Source organism: Prinia subflava, chromosome 10, assembly GCF_021018805.1.
Source record: "Prinia subflava isolate CZ2003 ecotype Zambia chromosome 10, Cam_Psub_1.2, whole genome shotgun sequence".
NCBI classification, from domain to species: Eukaryota; Metazoa; Chordata; class Aves; order Passeriformes; family Cisticolidae; genus Prinia; species Prinia subflava.
This window is the reverse complement of record NC_086256.1, coordinates 21905032-21918779: the sequence shown is the minus strand read 5'-3', so window position 1 is coordinate 21918779 and position 13748 is coordinate 21905032. Positions and strand designations below refer to the sequence as shown.

Sequence of the window (13748 nt, the reverse complement as noted above, 5' to 3'; positions counted from 1 at the left end):
CAGTAGTACTCTGGAATCCAGTATTTTTTTATCTACCTAAACCCAGTGGTGTTGCCAAGTAGAAGCTGGTAGAATAGGCCCACCAAGAGTCTGGTCTTTTTTGTTCCAGTCACTTTTATTTCTCCTAGTATAGGAAAAAGGAGTTTGTGTCACTTCCAGCTGATGTACTCAGCTAATATCGAATGTCTCGCAGATTGAGTATCACAACTCTATAAAAAATAAGCAAGTCTGGCATGCTGCGTTTTCAAATCTGGCAGGGCCCAAGCCTTAGAGCAGAGCTGTCCGGAGCACAAGGGCCAGTCCCTGCTCCAGAGGCCGGAGCTGGAGCTCTCCCGCTCCCGGCGCTCCTGGTTTGGCCCGGGGCGAGCGGCGCCTCCCGCGCCCGCTGCGTTCCCGCAGTGCCCGGGCCCGCGGAGCTGCACGGCACGAACACGCTGCGATGGGCACTCCCCGTGCCACCGCCCGTACAGCTCCGCTCATTTCCACCGACCCCGCCAGTTCCCCGCACACGGCTGGACTCTGCCCGCCGGGACCGACCGGGACCGGCCGCGGCTGCCCCGGCGGACACCGCGCCTCCGGCCGGGCGGGGAGAGCGGGGCGAGGCGGGGCCCGCCGGCCGCCCCGCCCCATCCTCGGGGATGCCGGGATGTTTACGGGCCTGACAGGAACGACGGGGGGCGGAGAGCAGGTCGGGGCCGCCGTCGGTGCCCGCGCCGCCCGCCAGGAGCCCCGCTAGGCGCCCGCCGCCGGCGCGGCCCCGGACTCGAGGCGCCGGAGAAGCCGGGGAGGAGCGGCGGCCGGTCGCGCTCTCCCGCACCAGGAGCAGGCGGAGCCAGGCTGGCCGGTGAGCGGGGCGGCGGCGGGCGGCGGCGGGGCCGGGGGTCCCGGGGGTGCGGGCGGCCGGGCCGGCGCTGCCGGGGCGCTCCCCCCGCCGGGGGCTGCCCGCGGTCCGGCCTCCCGCCGCCGCCCATTGGCCGCGGGGCCGCGGCGCGCGGCGCCATTGGCCGCGGCGGCTGCCGCTCCGCCCGCCTCGCGGGGAGGGAGCGGCGCGGAGCCCAGCGAGAAAGTTTGTGCGCGGCGCTGGGGCGGGACGGCCGCGGGCTGCGCCCCGTCCGCGGCACCGGCACCTGCCCCGCGGCCGGAGGGGCCCCAGGCCGCCGTGTGCCGGCAGGGCAGGCGGCGCCCTGAGTCGCGTTTCGCCCGGTGGCGGCTCCCGAGCTGCCCCCGCCAGAGGAGCGGGCGGTCGGGGACCCTACCCGGAGGCCTCGCCCCCTCCGGCCTCAGCCCGCCTGTGCCCCTGCCGCCCCGGGCTCCTTGCGTGCCTGCCGCAGGCGGAGCTGCTTTCTGTGGTGTTCCTCGTTTTCCCCTAGTTTCCTCCGGGCTCCCGTGCCCTTTTCTCGCTTGGGGATGGGTGTCGGGCAGACGCTCCTGGGACAGCCCAGCCTGTGGGTTTCGCACGGCAGCGGGTTAAAGCAGCACCGTCACCGGGAGCCGCGGCCCTGCGGCTGCGAGGGAACAGCCCCGTCCGGCGGGTCCGGCGGCCTCTGGCCCGCACCTCCCCGGAGGACGCCGGGGGTGCCCGGCCGGGGCCCTCCCTTCCGCTGCCGGGCCGCCCGGCGTGCGGGGCTTGCCCGCGGGGCTGCCGAGAGCTGAGGCCTAGCGGGAGACGCTGGAAGTGAGGCGTTCTCCGTCTGGGGAGCGAGCGTCCCGCCTTCGCCTTACAGGACATCCAGGCTCGGTTATCCCACTGCCGGCCCCGAGTTCTTTCGGTGTCCATGCGAACTGAACCTGCGTGGCTTTAGGGTTCAGAGGTTCAGAACTCTGTTCTTTGAGTGCGAAGTGCTTTGATTTGCTCTGCATTTTGTGAGGGGCATCACTACTGGGATGGTAAAACTACTTCAGATAGTTCTGATAAAAGATAAAGGGATGTGTGTTCATTATTCACACAAATACTTAATTCTTGATATTGAATAGAAACTTTCTAAATATTTTTTCGCTTCTTGCACCAGCTGAATGGTAACTTTTGTCACCTTTTGGAGAGATAGAGGTATTTTCTCAGCTTGCAATAATGGCATCACTTTTCAGGAAAGGTTGCATATGCACGGTCATTTCTTGGATTGTGCTAGATATATTTCCTATATAAAGTTGTATTACAAGCCTGAGTTGCAGAAATTGTGTAATATACACACTTTGGATTATTAGATTGGATGGTTAGATTCACAGATTGGCTAAATCGGGAAGGATGAAATTTACAAGTTTGTTTTTTTCCAGGCTGTTTAGGAGAGAACCCAAGTGTTACAGTGCTATAGAAATGTCTGTATTTAAACTCCAGACTTGCACTGTCTTGAGAGAGATGAAGTGCAGTGGAGAACAGTCAGTTCATGGCCTATGGAAAGTTTAGGCAGAGGAAGGAAAACTGTGTTGAGGAAAGAGGGAGACTTGCAAGTCTGGCAGCTTAAAAGTAAGAACTTACAGCCATGTTTGTGACTTAAATTTTTCGATACTAGAAGAAAGAATAGTATGAAGAGCACTTGTTTAATTTCAAAACGTGAAGATACTATATTTGGAAATATGTGATGTTTGGGTAGATGGCTTGTCAAAGCACAGTTAGAGATTGTTCACTGTAAGGATGGAGATAGTGCCTTTGACATAGATACCTTGTATTCAACATACCAGTTAGTCATTGCAGTAAAAAAGTAGTTTGAGAACAAATCAAGGAATTTTATTCAATCAAAAATCTTTTTTTGATGGACTTATCACAGCATTTTCCAAGGTCTTCATGAATCAGATAAGTGGATTCCCATCCTCACTGCGGAAGTTTGTTTCAAAAGAAGAAAAAAATCTAACATTTTAGAGTTCATCAGAAGGGCTGTGAGCAAATGAGAAAGTGAGATGAAAAATAAAGTGCAGGAAGTCAGTTGCTCATTTTACTGTGACCCATGGTATCTTCTGAATTGTAAGAGAGCCATATAAACCCCTCTGTGCCTTTTTTTATTGTGCAAGACTTGAGCTCAGTTGTACAAAACATAGTCAGTCCTGTGTATTTGTGTGCAGAGGCAATTTGCTAAGGCAGTTTGTTCATAAATACACCCCTCCCATGTTTAATAAACTTAGTGCAGTACTCTCTGCAGTTACACTGATGCTAAATTCAGCTTATCACTGTCAGTGCCTTGCTGCCTTCTGAAGTTTGATATTGTTCCAAACATCTGTGTTGGATGCTTGGTTGAGTTCACCTTACATTGGAAAGTCCCCTAGGAAAAGTCCAAGTGCACCAACTTCTTCGCTACCTCCAAGGGAATTTTTTGGTGATTTGGTGTTTATCCAAAAATCCCTCCTGATTGGCAGGGAGTAGGATTTAGGAGAAGATGGGATCATCCTGTGAAGGTTAATACTATGGATAGTTGTAGGAGTTAACTGACTAATTTCCAGAGAATTTGTTCAGTTTATCTGCATTCCATGTGCTTTGCAACAGAGATGAAAATAACTGACCAAAATACCAAAGTGGTGATAAGGGCAGCCTTTAGAACACTGATCTGCCATATTTATCACCATTGGACTTCCCTGGCCACATGGGAAGGAACTGAGCCCTAGACTGAAGTACATAATCTCACTTTGTGTTTCCTTAATAAGTATTGAAGTGATTCTTCCTGTCAGTTTAAAAAGCTACAGAGAAGCAATGGTGTTAAAATTAGTTGCTTTTTTGGTGAAGAGACTCCTGTGCATTTCTCTCAGGCAAGTAAAACATATCTGTGGTTCAGTTGTGATTTTTGTAGCTAGAAAATGCACAGTATTTCAGGTGCCATTGTAACGTGTTGGGCATATAGCACTTACTTATGCAAGGGAACTTGTTATAAAATTTTAAACAACACATGAAAAAGAGGACTTTGTAAGAAAATACTGTGAACAATCATGCTAAAACCTGATTGTACATAGTTAATCTTGTGATATTAGTGACTTTTGTTTTGGATTATGGGTGACAAAGTAAATAGACAGTTTGCATCGTGTGGCATTTGGGAGTCTGCATTCAAGCCTCTTCAAACTGTTTGGAATGATTTACAACAAAGTTATTGCTGTCTTATTTAATAGCTGTATTTATCTTGGACCAGATGAATTACTTTACAATGTCGTAAAAGTTCATGTAATACTTGTAGATTAGATTGTTGCTGAAGCCTTTGGGAGATAATTGAATTAGGTGCTGTGAAGTGTTGATGAACCAGTCTTTCTCAGTTCATTTCGGTTTTCTGTAGTTAGAGTACAGAGTTTATAAGATTACTGATTCTTTGACAGCTGGAAGGCAAAAGTATCACAGGTGAACTAAAAGCTACTTCTAAAAACAAGTGGAAACTTGTGGTGGGAAAACACATAGCCTTCTGCCCTGTAAAGGCCCTTCTTCTGTACCCTTTTTGTCCTCATCTGAGAGCAGATCCAAAAAAGGAGTTGTCTTTGCAGCAGTGAACTCCCAGTCCTTGCCCTGAGTGAGATTCAGAACTGTGTTGGGTACGTGGGCTGTGTGTGAACTTTGCAGAGCCCAGCAGGACGTGAGGAGCAGCCTGCAGACAGTGCCGAATGTGCAGCTGGTCACTGGGGCTGCTCCACAGTCACACGTGGATCTGGCACCTTTTAGACAGTGGTGGTTTAATGTAAAACACAGATACAGCTTCAGACTGAGTGTTGGCTGTCTCTGAAGTGAGTGTGCTGCCTGCTGCCTGCCTCGCTTCTGGACCCAGGGATCCATGATTACTCGCTGCTTTCAGGAGTCAAGTGCTGCTCAGAGGTTCACAGAAAGCCTCTTAAACACGGTGTTTCTTTTCTGATTCTTTATAGTGCTTCATTCATTTTGTCATCTTTGGGGTAGCAGATCTTAAACTATGTATTACAGATAAGTTTTTTCAGCTTGAGAAAGTGCATCTAACACCTGAAGTAGGATGTCTTGCACTGCTTTCTAAGATACTGAGACATTTCTTTGAAGAGTGTGTGGAATTTATTGTTAGATGTGTTCTGCTTCACCTGCAGCAACATGGACGTTTTCAGCCAGAGTTGTTGCACAGTTGTGTCCACCCAGCATTCCAATCAGAATGTCTTTTCCCTATGCTTAGCCCTAATGGGTTTATCTGACAGTGCTTTCAGTCTTTTCATTTGTCCTGTGGTTTTAACTCTTATATGAAGATCAGCTGTTTACACTTTTAGGGAAATCTCTTTAACATCTCTTTATGAATAATTTGCTTTTATAGGTGCATTTAAAGTCATGCCTTCATTAGGACTCTCTCTCTATGTGTGAGTGCTGTGAGGTTTTGCACCTGTAAGGGTTTCTAAATCATGTTTTACCTTCCTTTATCTGAAAATCGTAGTTTTGGGTTTTTTTCTCCTTTTCTTTTCTTTTCCTTTTCCTAGTTTCACTTGTTATCCTCATTTATCTCCTTCCATTTATTTTGTTTCCTAGTTCTGCTTTCCCATACAGTATTTTGTTGACAAACTCTTGGGTTGGTGTTAAGTGAATTGCCCTCTCTCTGCTCAGGTGCTTGTTGTGCTGTGGCAGCTTTTTTAAGTGCTTGTTCACCTCCCTGCTGAGGACAAAGCACAGTTAAATGTGGTGAGGTAACTTTATTAGCACATTGTTGCCAGAGGGAAAATGATCTCTTTCTCCTACAGTCCCTTTCCTACATCTCCCATCTCTGAACTTCCCCTCCTTACTTTTTTCTCTGGTGCTCAACAGGGTGCCCCACGTGCTGGTTCTGCTCTGTGCTTGCAGAGAATCGGGGAGCTGGATCAGCTTGGCAACAGGGCCAGAGAGTTCAGGATGGCAGCCTGGGATCGTGGGGCAGAGAGGGGGAGAGAAAGATCTTCGGTGTTACTGAGCCATTAGATTGACTGATGTAACTTCATTAGATGTTAGAGATGTAATTTGGCAGTGAATTCAGCTGATCAAGTTAGCTGGGGCTAGAGCAGTCCTCTGTCTTCCTCTCTGTTTCTTGCCATGACAGTCCTGTGCTTGTCTCTGCAGTGGTATGATTCCGGGAGCTGAACTGGGAAAAAGTGACTTTGTCAGGGTCAGGTTTGAGCCAGTTTCACTTTGCTTACCAGGAGCCTGGGTGGCTGCAGCAGCCCCGCTGGAAGGAGGAGGGTTTGGGAGTGATGGCTGAAGGAGGGGAAGCAGCAGCATCACATCATCTGTTCGTGCTGTCTCAGAACTGCTGGCTTACAGACACAGGGGCACAGCCCAGGGTGGGGTGGGCTGAGGCTTTGCTTTCTTGATGGAATCCTGGTTAAATACAGTGCATTGTTCCCTGCAATACTTTTCACTGTGACGTTATTATGATCTGCTTATGCCCTTTATAACTGGCTATTGAGTATGAAGAAGTGGATTATAAATTTCTTTCAGGTGAATAGAAGCGAAATGAAAAATGTAGAAGCTTGCTGCTCAAGCAGTTTCAGTTCCTGTTTCTTTTTTGACTCATAAGAAGTAGCAAACAAACAGTTCAATGAAGGGCAAGTCAGTGCATGTATAACCCTTTGGGAGCACCTTGCAAGATAAGCAATCTACCTGAGTGACATAACTGAAATGGAGAGGGAGAAGTAAACAAACTAACTTTAAATTTTGCAAATGAAGAGGAATGGAAGAGGACTTGTGAAGCAGGAAAGCTTCATCTTTCATCTTCTAGTCAGACAACACTGACAGAGCAAACTCTTAATAGCTGGGCTATGACAGTGAGTGGCATGTGTGTTTTCAGAGTTGGAGTGAGAATAAGCCTGGTAAGTCGGGCCAAATGGATGAGGAAATTGCATATGAGCTCCTAGTGTATTGCTTTACTTTCTTCCAAAAGGGTTAGTTGTTTATGGCTGCTCCTGCTCTTGCTAAACCAACTTTTACCCCTGATTATTTGTGTGTTTTTTGACTGGACTGCCTATGAGTATATGGACATAACTTTGCTGGAAAATGCAGTATTTCCAATTAGGTAGTTAATATCTACCTGTAGATTAACAGCTGCTGGGAATTTGTATTGTTCAGATTCAAGGCTGTCCTTACAGAGGGGAGGAGTGTCTTGGCAACCTGTGGGGAGTATTGATCTGCCTTTTAGAAACTGCTTCTAAAATTAAAACTAATCCTTCTTGCATATAGATGTGTGTGGTACTGAGTCACTTTCAGTACTTTAAAAGTTGCATATACAGCTTCTCTCTGATGTGGGTGCTTCTGCAGAAGATTTGACAAATGGGTGCGTGTTTTCTACACTTTAGAAGACATTTTGGGTTTTTTGGACAATGTGAAGCAAATATTTACTATTAACTTACAGTGGTAAAAATGAAATATTTTGTATACATACACACGTGGGTATAGATACATAATATGTGTGTACAGATGTGTGCACATATATATCTTAATATGCATATATATAATGTTTATATATATGTATGTATACTAATAGGGATACATGACATTTTATTGTAATCATGGTTAAGTTTGTCTTCCAGTACTGAGTTGGCTTTGTCTCTTGTCTGTTAGTCTTGACAGATTAACTTCAAGTGGGTGTCAGTTTAAATGCATTTTGCATTACTAATGCATGCATATAAAATATATATGTAAATATAAACATTGTAAACTGCAGCCTGCCCCTGGGTTGCCAGCATTGAGCAGATGCTGAAGAATGTTGACCAGTGTTGATGACTTGACAAAGTGTGGGCTGAGTTTGACCACCAAGTCAGTTCCCTCCAGTGGCCAAGTTTTTGCCTTAAAGAGGTAAAAGTGGTTTAAGACAGTCTGCCTTACAGACCAGTTCTGTGGCTGTTTTTTACTACCCTGCCCACATCAAGCCGAAGGGCCAGGCTGTTGGTGCTGGGTCTGAAATTTGTCTCCTCCACAGGGTCTGTGGCTGTGGAGCCGGGAGGGTCAGTGTGGGTGCAGGTGACACAGAGCAGTGGTGGAATCGGGCTGGCACGCCTGGGCTCCCTGGCACACACTGCTGGGATTAGCACTGGGGCAGTGGGCTGTGGAATTGTGTGTCGGATATTCAGCAAGGCACTTGGAAATTGAAACCCTTGTTTCCACAGCACTTGGCTTTTTTTAGGTTCAACCAGGGTGACTGTTTGAATGTTCTACCTATGTTTAAATTGTGCTTTTGGGTAGCTGAGACTCAACATGTGATATAAGCAAATGGGAATATTTCTTTAGCCTGTGTTCTTACATGGAAACATAGTATTGATACGTGTTGTTGGGTTTTTTCCCCCTCTGCTGAGGCTTATCCTTACCTTTAAGTTTAGTGAAGATAGATGAGAAGTTTGTTGATCTAAAATTTTTCACTTTAAGTCCATGTTAGATACTGAGGAATCCAACTTTACACAAAATTTACAAGAAAATTATTTACAAAACATAGTTGTTTCTAAAAGGCCTTGTCTGTAACCTAACTAAAATAATGGTTATGGTAAAAGAATCTGAAAATACCTGCCTTAACTGATGGTGTAATCCAGAAGTAAACATAGTACATTCCATCCTTTGAGAACAGCCAAATTGACTGTGTCCCTGATCAGCACATCCTGAACCACTGTAACTCGGTGTTTCTCTGTGTTATCTGGAGTAGTTACAGCTGTATTTTGCAGAAAAAGACTGAGCTTCTCAGATTCTAAGCAGAACTGTAACATTCTGAACATTCTTTTAAGTATATGCTCTTTTCTGAAGTATAGCTGTTTCTGCTTTGACATTGATTACTGTATGTTCTCACTTAAGATGCAAAATTGACAAACAAGTGCATAGCAAGTAGCTAATGGGAACCATGTATATTGAGACTATTAACGATGTTTTCTACAGGAGAATGTGTTTTTTTGTTGTTGTAGAACTGCCATCTGTTAAAGCAATAACATTTTTGCCTAAATACCGTGTGAATTCAGTGTGAATGCTTTATGGACTTGGAGCTATGAAACTAGTTCTTGAAAAGCATGTTTCATGTGATTAGGCAGGGCATTTAATCTTTTTCTCCTGAAATAGTCTGATCATATTTTTGAAGACATAGGTGCTAGACTTCAGTCACAAGGATTTGAAGTTTTTCCTAGATATCTTTTTTTTCCAATGTTATTTTGAAATGCTTTTGGTTGAACTGAAAGCGATGAGCTCTGGCTCCTGTTCAGGAGTGCCTCCTCTGCTCTGTTGCACTGCCAGCTGTGGTAGTCCTGCCTCTCCTCTGGCAGGCTGCTGGCAATCACCTGGAGAGCTGAGTGCTGCCTGTGGGACGTGAGCTTGGCGTGTAGGAGAGTGCTCTTGCCTTTTGGGCTCCTTTATACCTGCGTAATCTTCACATGTGGGGCAGATACCTGAGAGCTCCGAATGGGGAAGTGAATGAGGACAGCAAGGCCTGTTTGGGAAGGAAGGAAAAGGTGTTTCTCCCATTTCAGGCACTTGGAGTTTGACGGTCTGACTTACTGGTGAGGGCTCCTTTTCTGTCCTGTGGAGTGAGAGCAGTTGCTGTGCCCTTGTGATTCCAAATGAAAAATTGGTCCTGTTTGTATCCTCAGGAACTTCATTCTACATCCTTTATGTGTAGGTGCTTTCTACTTTGAAAAGGTCAAAGATCTAAAATATTAGTAGTTAACCAGAAGTGTTACCTATAATTGCAAAGTGTTAACAGCCATAAGCAGAGTGTAAAATTTACTGTGTATGCCTGTGTTCCTGTGATCCATATTCTGCGCAGGTTGTCGGAATCCAAATGATCTTCATCATCAAAATGATGAAGATTGTGTTTGCAAGAGAAATGATTTTAGCAAGTTCCTTTTTTTTTTTTTTGTGAGGGGTTTTGCATTGAAACAAATGTTTGACCCATAGGAATTACCTATTGGTACATTACATGGTCAAAATCTTGAATATTGAAACATATTAGTAAAACACTGCAAAACCTTCAGTAGAAATATTGATGCTGTTGAAGAGATGCAAAAGCATATAAACACTCTTCAGAATAGCACTTCAGAAAAAGCTGCCCTCTTAGGAGTGATAGAAAGGTCTCTACAGCCAGAAATTACTTAAGTTTGCTGGACATTCCTCCCGTGGGGTTTGTTGCAACTGCATCAACCCCTGTGAATCTGCCTGAAGAATTTAGATGAAGTTTGTGACAATGGTTTAATTGTCAATGCTGTTGTGTCACGAGTTCTTGCCTTGGAGGGGAGGTTGCATGGGAGATGTTTCAGAACTTGCAAAAAGTGTTGGTATTGATGTCCTAGTGCTGGCTGGAAGATTGCCTGGTCAGTGGTGTGCCCTGTCTCTGGCAGCTGACTCCCCCTTTCTCAGCGTGGTCAGTCTGACAGTCTTGGAAATCTTGGCAATTCCTACCTCCTCCTCTGCTTCTCACTGGAGTTTGATAACTGATTTTTTCTTTCTGTTGACCTGGCTGAAACTGCTTTTTTGGAATCTCCTTTGTCTTTGAATGGTTATGGGTAGTACAAAACAGCAGGAAGCCCCAACCTGTATGCTTTGTATGGTGGTATGATGGATGGCAAGGCAAAGCCTCAGGGAGCTTTGGTTGCTCTGGAGTGTGGCTGTGGTTTGGTACCAGGAATTGCTGATGGAGCTGGGATGGCATGTGGGTGACTGCTTTCAATGGGCCAGGGAGAGCAGATCACTAATGATTTGTTTGTGTATGCAGACCACTGCTTACTACACAAGGGCAGCACACAGAAACTCTGCAGAGCTGCTTGGTGACTCTTTTGTCTGTTAGTGATGTTACCACAACAGTCCTGTAAGAATGGCAGCAGTGCTGCGAGCACAAGCCATTCATTAGTTTCTTGAATATTTTGCAATTGCCTTTGAAAAACTTTTCTAAGCTTTTCTGCTTTCTGTTGAGAGTTATTTCTAACCCTTTGAATAGTCTAGAGAAGTTCCTGGGAACACTTGCGTGTGTTTTAGCAGCTATTGGACTCTGTGTGGAGTGTAAATAGCTTTGTATGTAGAAGTATATAGGTTTAACAGAAAAAATTTATTACAGGAAATTTCCTTATGTTAAACATTTAATGGTGTCAGGAAAGATAATCTGTGTTTCTATCTGTCTCTAAAACATTCAAGATTTGGAACAGGGAATAAGAAAACAATAAATTGAAAAGCAAGGATAATATCCCTGTCAGACATATGATTCTTGTTTCTCGGAAGACCTTGACTGGGTAACAGGCAGGAGTACTTCATCTTTGTGTGATGAAAAAGTTGTTCAGGCCTTGCCTCCTACTTGCATGAAAGCTGATTTCATTGTTTGCATTCGAAGTTGGCAGTGAACTTTTGTGCTGCCTTCATCTGAACAGGGCTTGCCCTCGTAGGCATCAGTAACGTTGGCTGCTGCACCTCCAGCCCCTCAGGGGTGCCTAAGAAAGGATGCACATGTTTGAGGAAAAAAAATCTTATGAGTGTTTGCATCTTTGTCTCTCCTGTTTTCCCTACTAATGATTCAGTGCATTTTGCAACTCTTATTACTGGTCAAAACCTTGTGTGTCTATCTTGAGAATGTGGCAGGCATCTTTCCTCCCATTTTACTTATGGGAAATGGGAAATTCACGGTTGGGAATGGAGGCTGTGCTTCTAACATGGTATTCCAAAGGCCTCTGAACTAGCTTGTCAGAATGTATTGCATATGTGTTTTTTTTCTGTTTAGATGGCACTACTCTTGGCATATTCCCTAAAATCTACAGATAAATCAATGCAAATAAGCTGTATGTGTGCTGCAGTTGTAACTCTTCTGCTGATCTGCTATTTCCCCTGCTGCCTGTAGGTCAGACATCTGCATAGTTAAACAAGTGGTTGGTGCCCCTGAAGAGTAATGGGGTGATGCAGCTTTTATCAGAGTCATTTGTCTGGTGCGAGTAGTTTTAATTCACATAATTTAATAATAAATTCAGGTGCCTATAGTGATTTATTTAATTTCATAGAACATAACTAAACATAGCTAAACATAAGAAAACCTCCTTCCCCAAACAGTGCAGAGCTGGACTAGTTAAGTGTTCCTAAACTCAAGCAGACAATTGAGGAGGTTATTGCCTTTGTTCTTCTGCTGATGTTCATTAATGATAAATAGCGACTGAATTACTGTGTAATGACTGTATTTTTCTTTTCAGGACATAAGGGACATTGGTGCGTGATAGAATGGATGAACAGTCACAAGGGATGCAGGGGCCTACTGCTCCACCATTTCAGCCACAGGTACATATATCTGGGGTTTTTTTTAACTAACTCATTTCTTAAATAGAAAAAGGGATTTTCATTTGTCTCATTGTTTGTCGTGGTAACAATGAAACTGTAAACAGACAGAATGTACTCTCATCATCTTGAAATGAATTCTATATCAGTCCAGTATTCCACAGAAAAGAATTGGTGTTAATTTTTGCCCCCTGCTGCTTGATTGGCTGTGAGGAGTTGGAGTTGTAGTGTGAGGAGGAAGCAAAGAGAAATACAGTTTTTTCCCTAAGAAATGTTGAGTTGTTAAACACCATGTTTCAAAATCCTGTCCAAAATACCATATTTGTTTCAGTCTGTTGCCTTCACCTATTTCTTCTTACACCTCCTGACAGTGATACTATATGAATTTCTGTCATTACTTGTTGAAACCAGGCACCAGGTTCCAATTCCCCAGTGTCCCTGGACCACCTCCCTTTCACTCTCACCCTTACAGTGAAAAAAATCTTCCCTGATGTTCAAGATGAAACCTTTTGTGTTTCAGCCTATGGCCATCACCTCTTGTCCTGTCACAGGGCATCACTGAAGAAAGCCTGACTTTGTATTTTAACATGTGTTTTTCAGGAATTTGAGCCCATTGATGAGATTCCCCCTGAATCTTTTCTTCTGTAGGCTGGATGTTGCCAGTGCTGTCAGCCTTTTTCTTAAGTTCCAGAATTTTTCTGAGAGTAGAATGGGAGAATTTTGGCATCTAAACAGAGAAAAGCATTTATCTCTTACTAGACCTGAAAAGCCATAAATTGAAGGCAGCATATATATGCCTTACTTTTTGGGTCTTGTTTGTTTGTTTTGTGTTGGAAGGATGTTTTTTGTTTGTTTTGGCATTCCCAAAGCTGAAGAACACCGCTTTATTAAGTCTCTTCTTATATGGAAGCATATCTCTGCTCAGCCTTGCTGTTCTGCTCTGTTTCCTTGTTTGCCTGTACACCCCTCAAGATGAGGACTCAGAGCCCTGTGCAGTATTCAGCGTACACACAATAGACTTAAGTAGTGAAACATTTTGTTTTGTTTCATTCAATTGCTTTTCCTAAAAATGTCTGACTTGCCATTTGATGGTAACTGACCTGTCAGTTTAAGTTTTCATGGACGTTTTTCAATGGTGTTTTGTAAATCTTTATCCTGTGTGGTAATAGCTAATTTAAAAACAATGATTCACAGTCCTTAGGGTGGTATTTCCCATTAAGTTTTGGATTGGTAACCCTGAGATGCTAGTTTTGAGTACCAGGGTGAAAATCTAAGAGAATCTTCTGCAAGGCTTTCCAGTTGTATTTTCACCTGGTTGTCCTGATAAATCTGGAACCTAAAGAAACTTCATTGCAGCATTTTGTGTGTTGAATAGTGTAGTGTCCTTTGGGATTTCCCTGGTAACTTCTCTAAGAAAATAACTTTGCTGCTGCTGTTTCTCATCTTGGAGCTGGCTGTTAGTCTGCTTAATGTTCTCTCTCAACCTGAGTGAGCTTAGTTTTATTTGTTAGGAATCCTCATTGAAGGAACCTGGCTAAGCAGTTCTAGAAATGTGTGATGTGATTTCTTCAACAGAAAAGCCCAGCTAGGAAAC

At 44.7% G+C, this 13748-nt stretch overlaps 1 protein-coding gene across 3 annotated transcripts in view; it reads left to right on the top strand.

Annotated features, from left to right (window-relative positions):
- The first annotated feature begins 570 nt into the window (after positions 1–570).
- The window catches only part of NEK7 (NIMA related kinase 7), a 60574-nt gene continuing 47396 nt past the window's right edge, over positions 571–13748 (top strand). Inside the window, exons 1-2 of one of the 3 annotated variants that reach the window (XR_010081481.1) lie at positions 571–844; positions 12073–12157. Coding sequence is in view for 2 of the 3 variants with exons in the window: in XM_063407691.1 (XP_063263761.1) it covers positions 12101–12157 (57 nt within the window). In the remaining variant the exon portion in view is untranslated. Of the gene's footprint in view, positions 845–6549; positions 6751–12072; positions 12158–13748 lie in introns of those variants that run through there. The other 2 variants (XM_063407691.1, XM_063407692.1) reach the window with 2 other exon arrangements.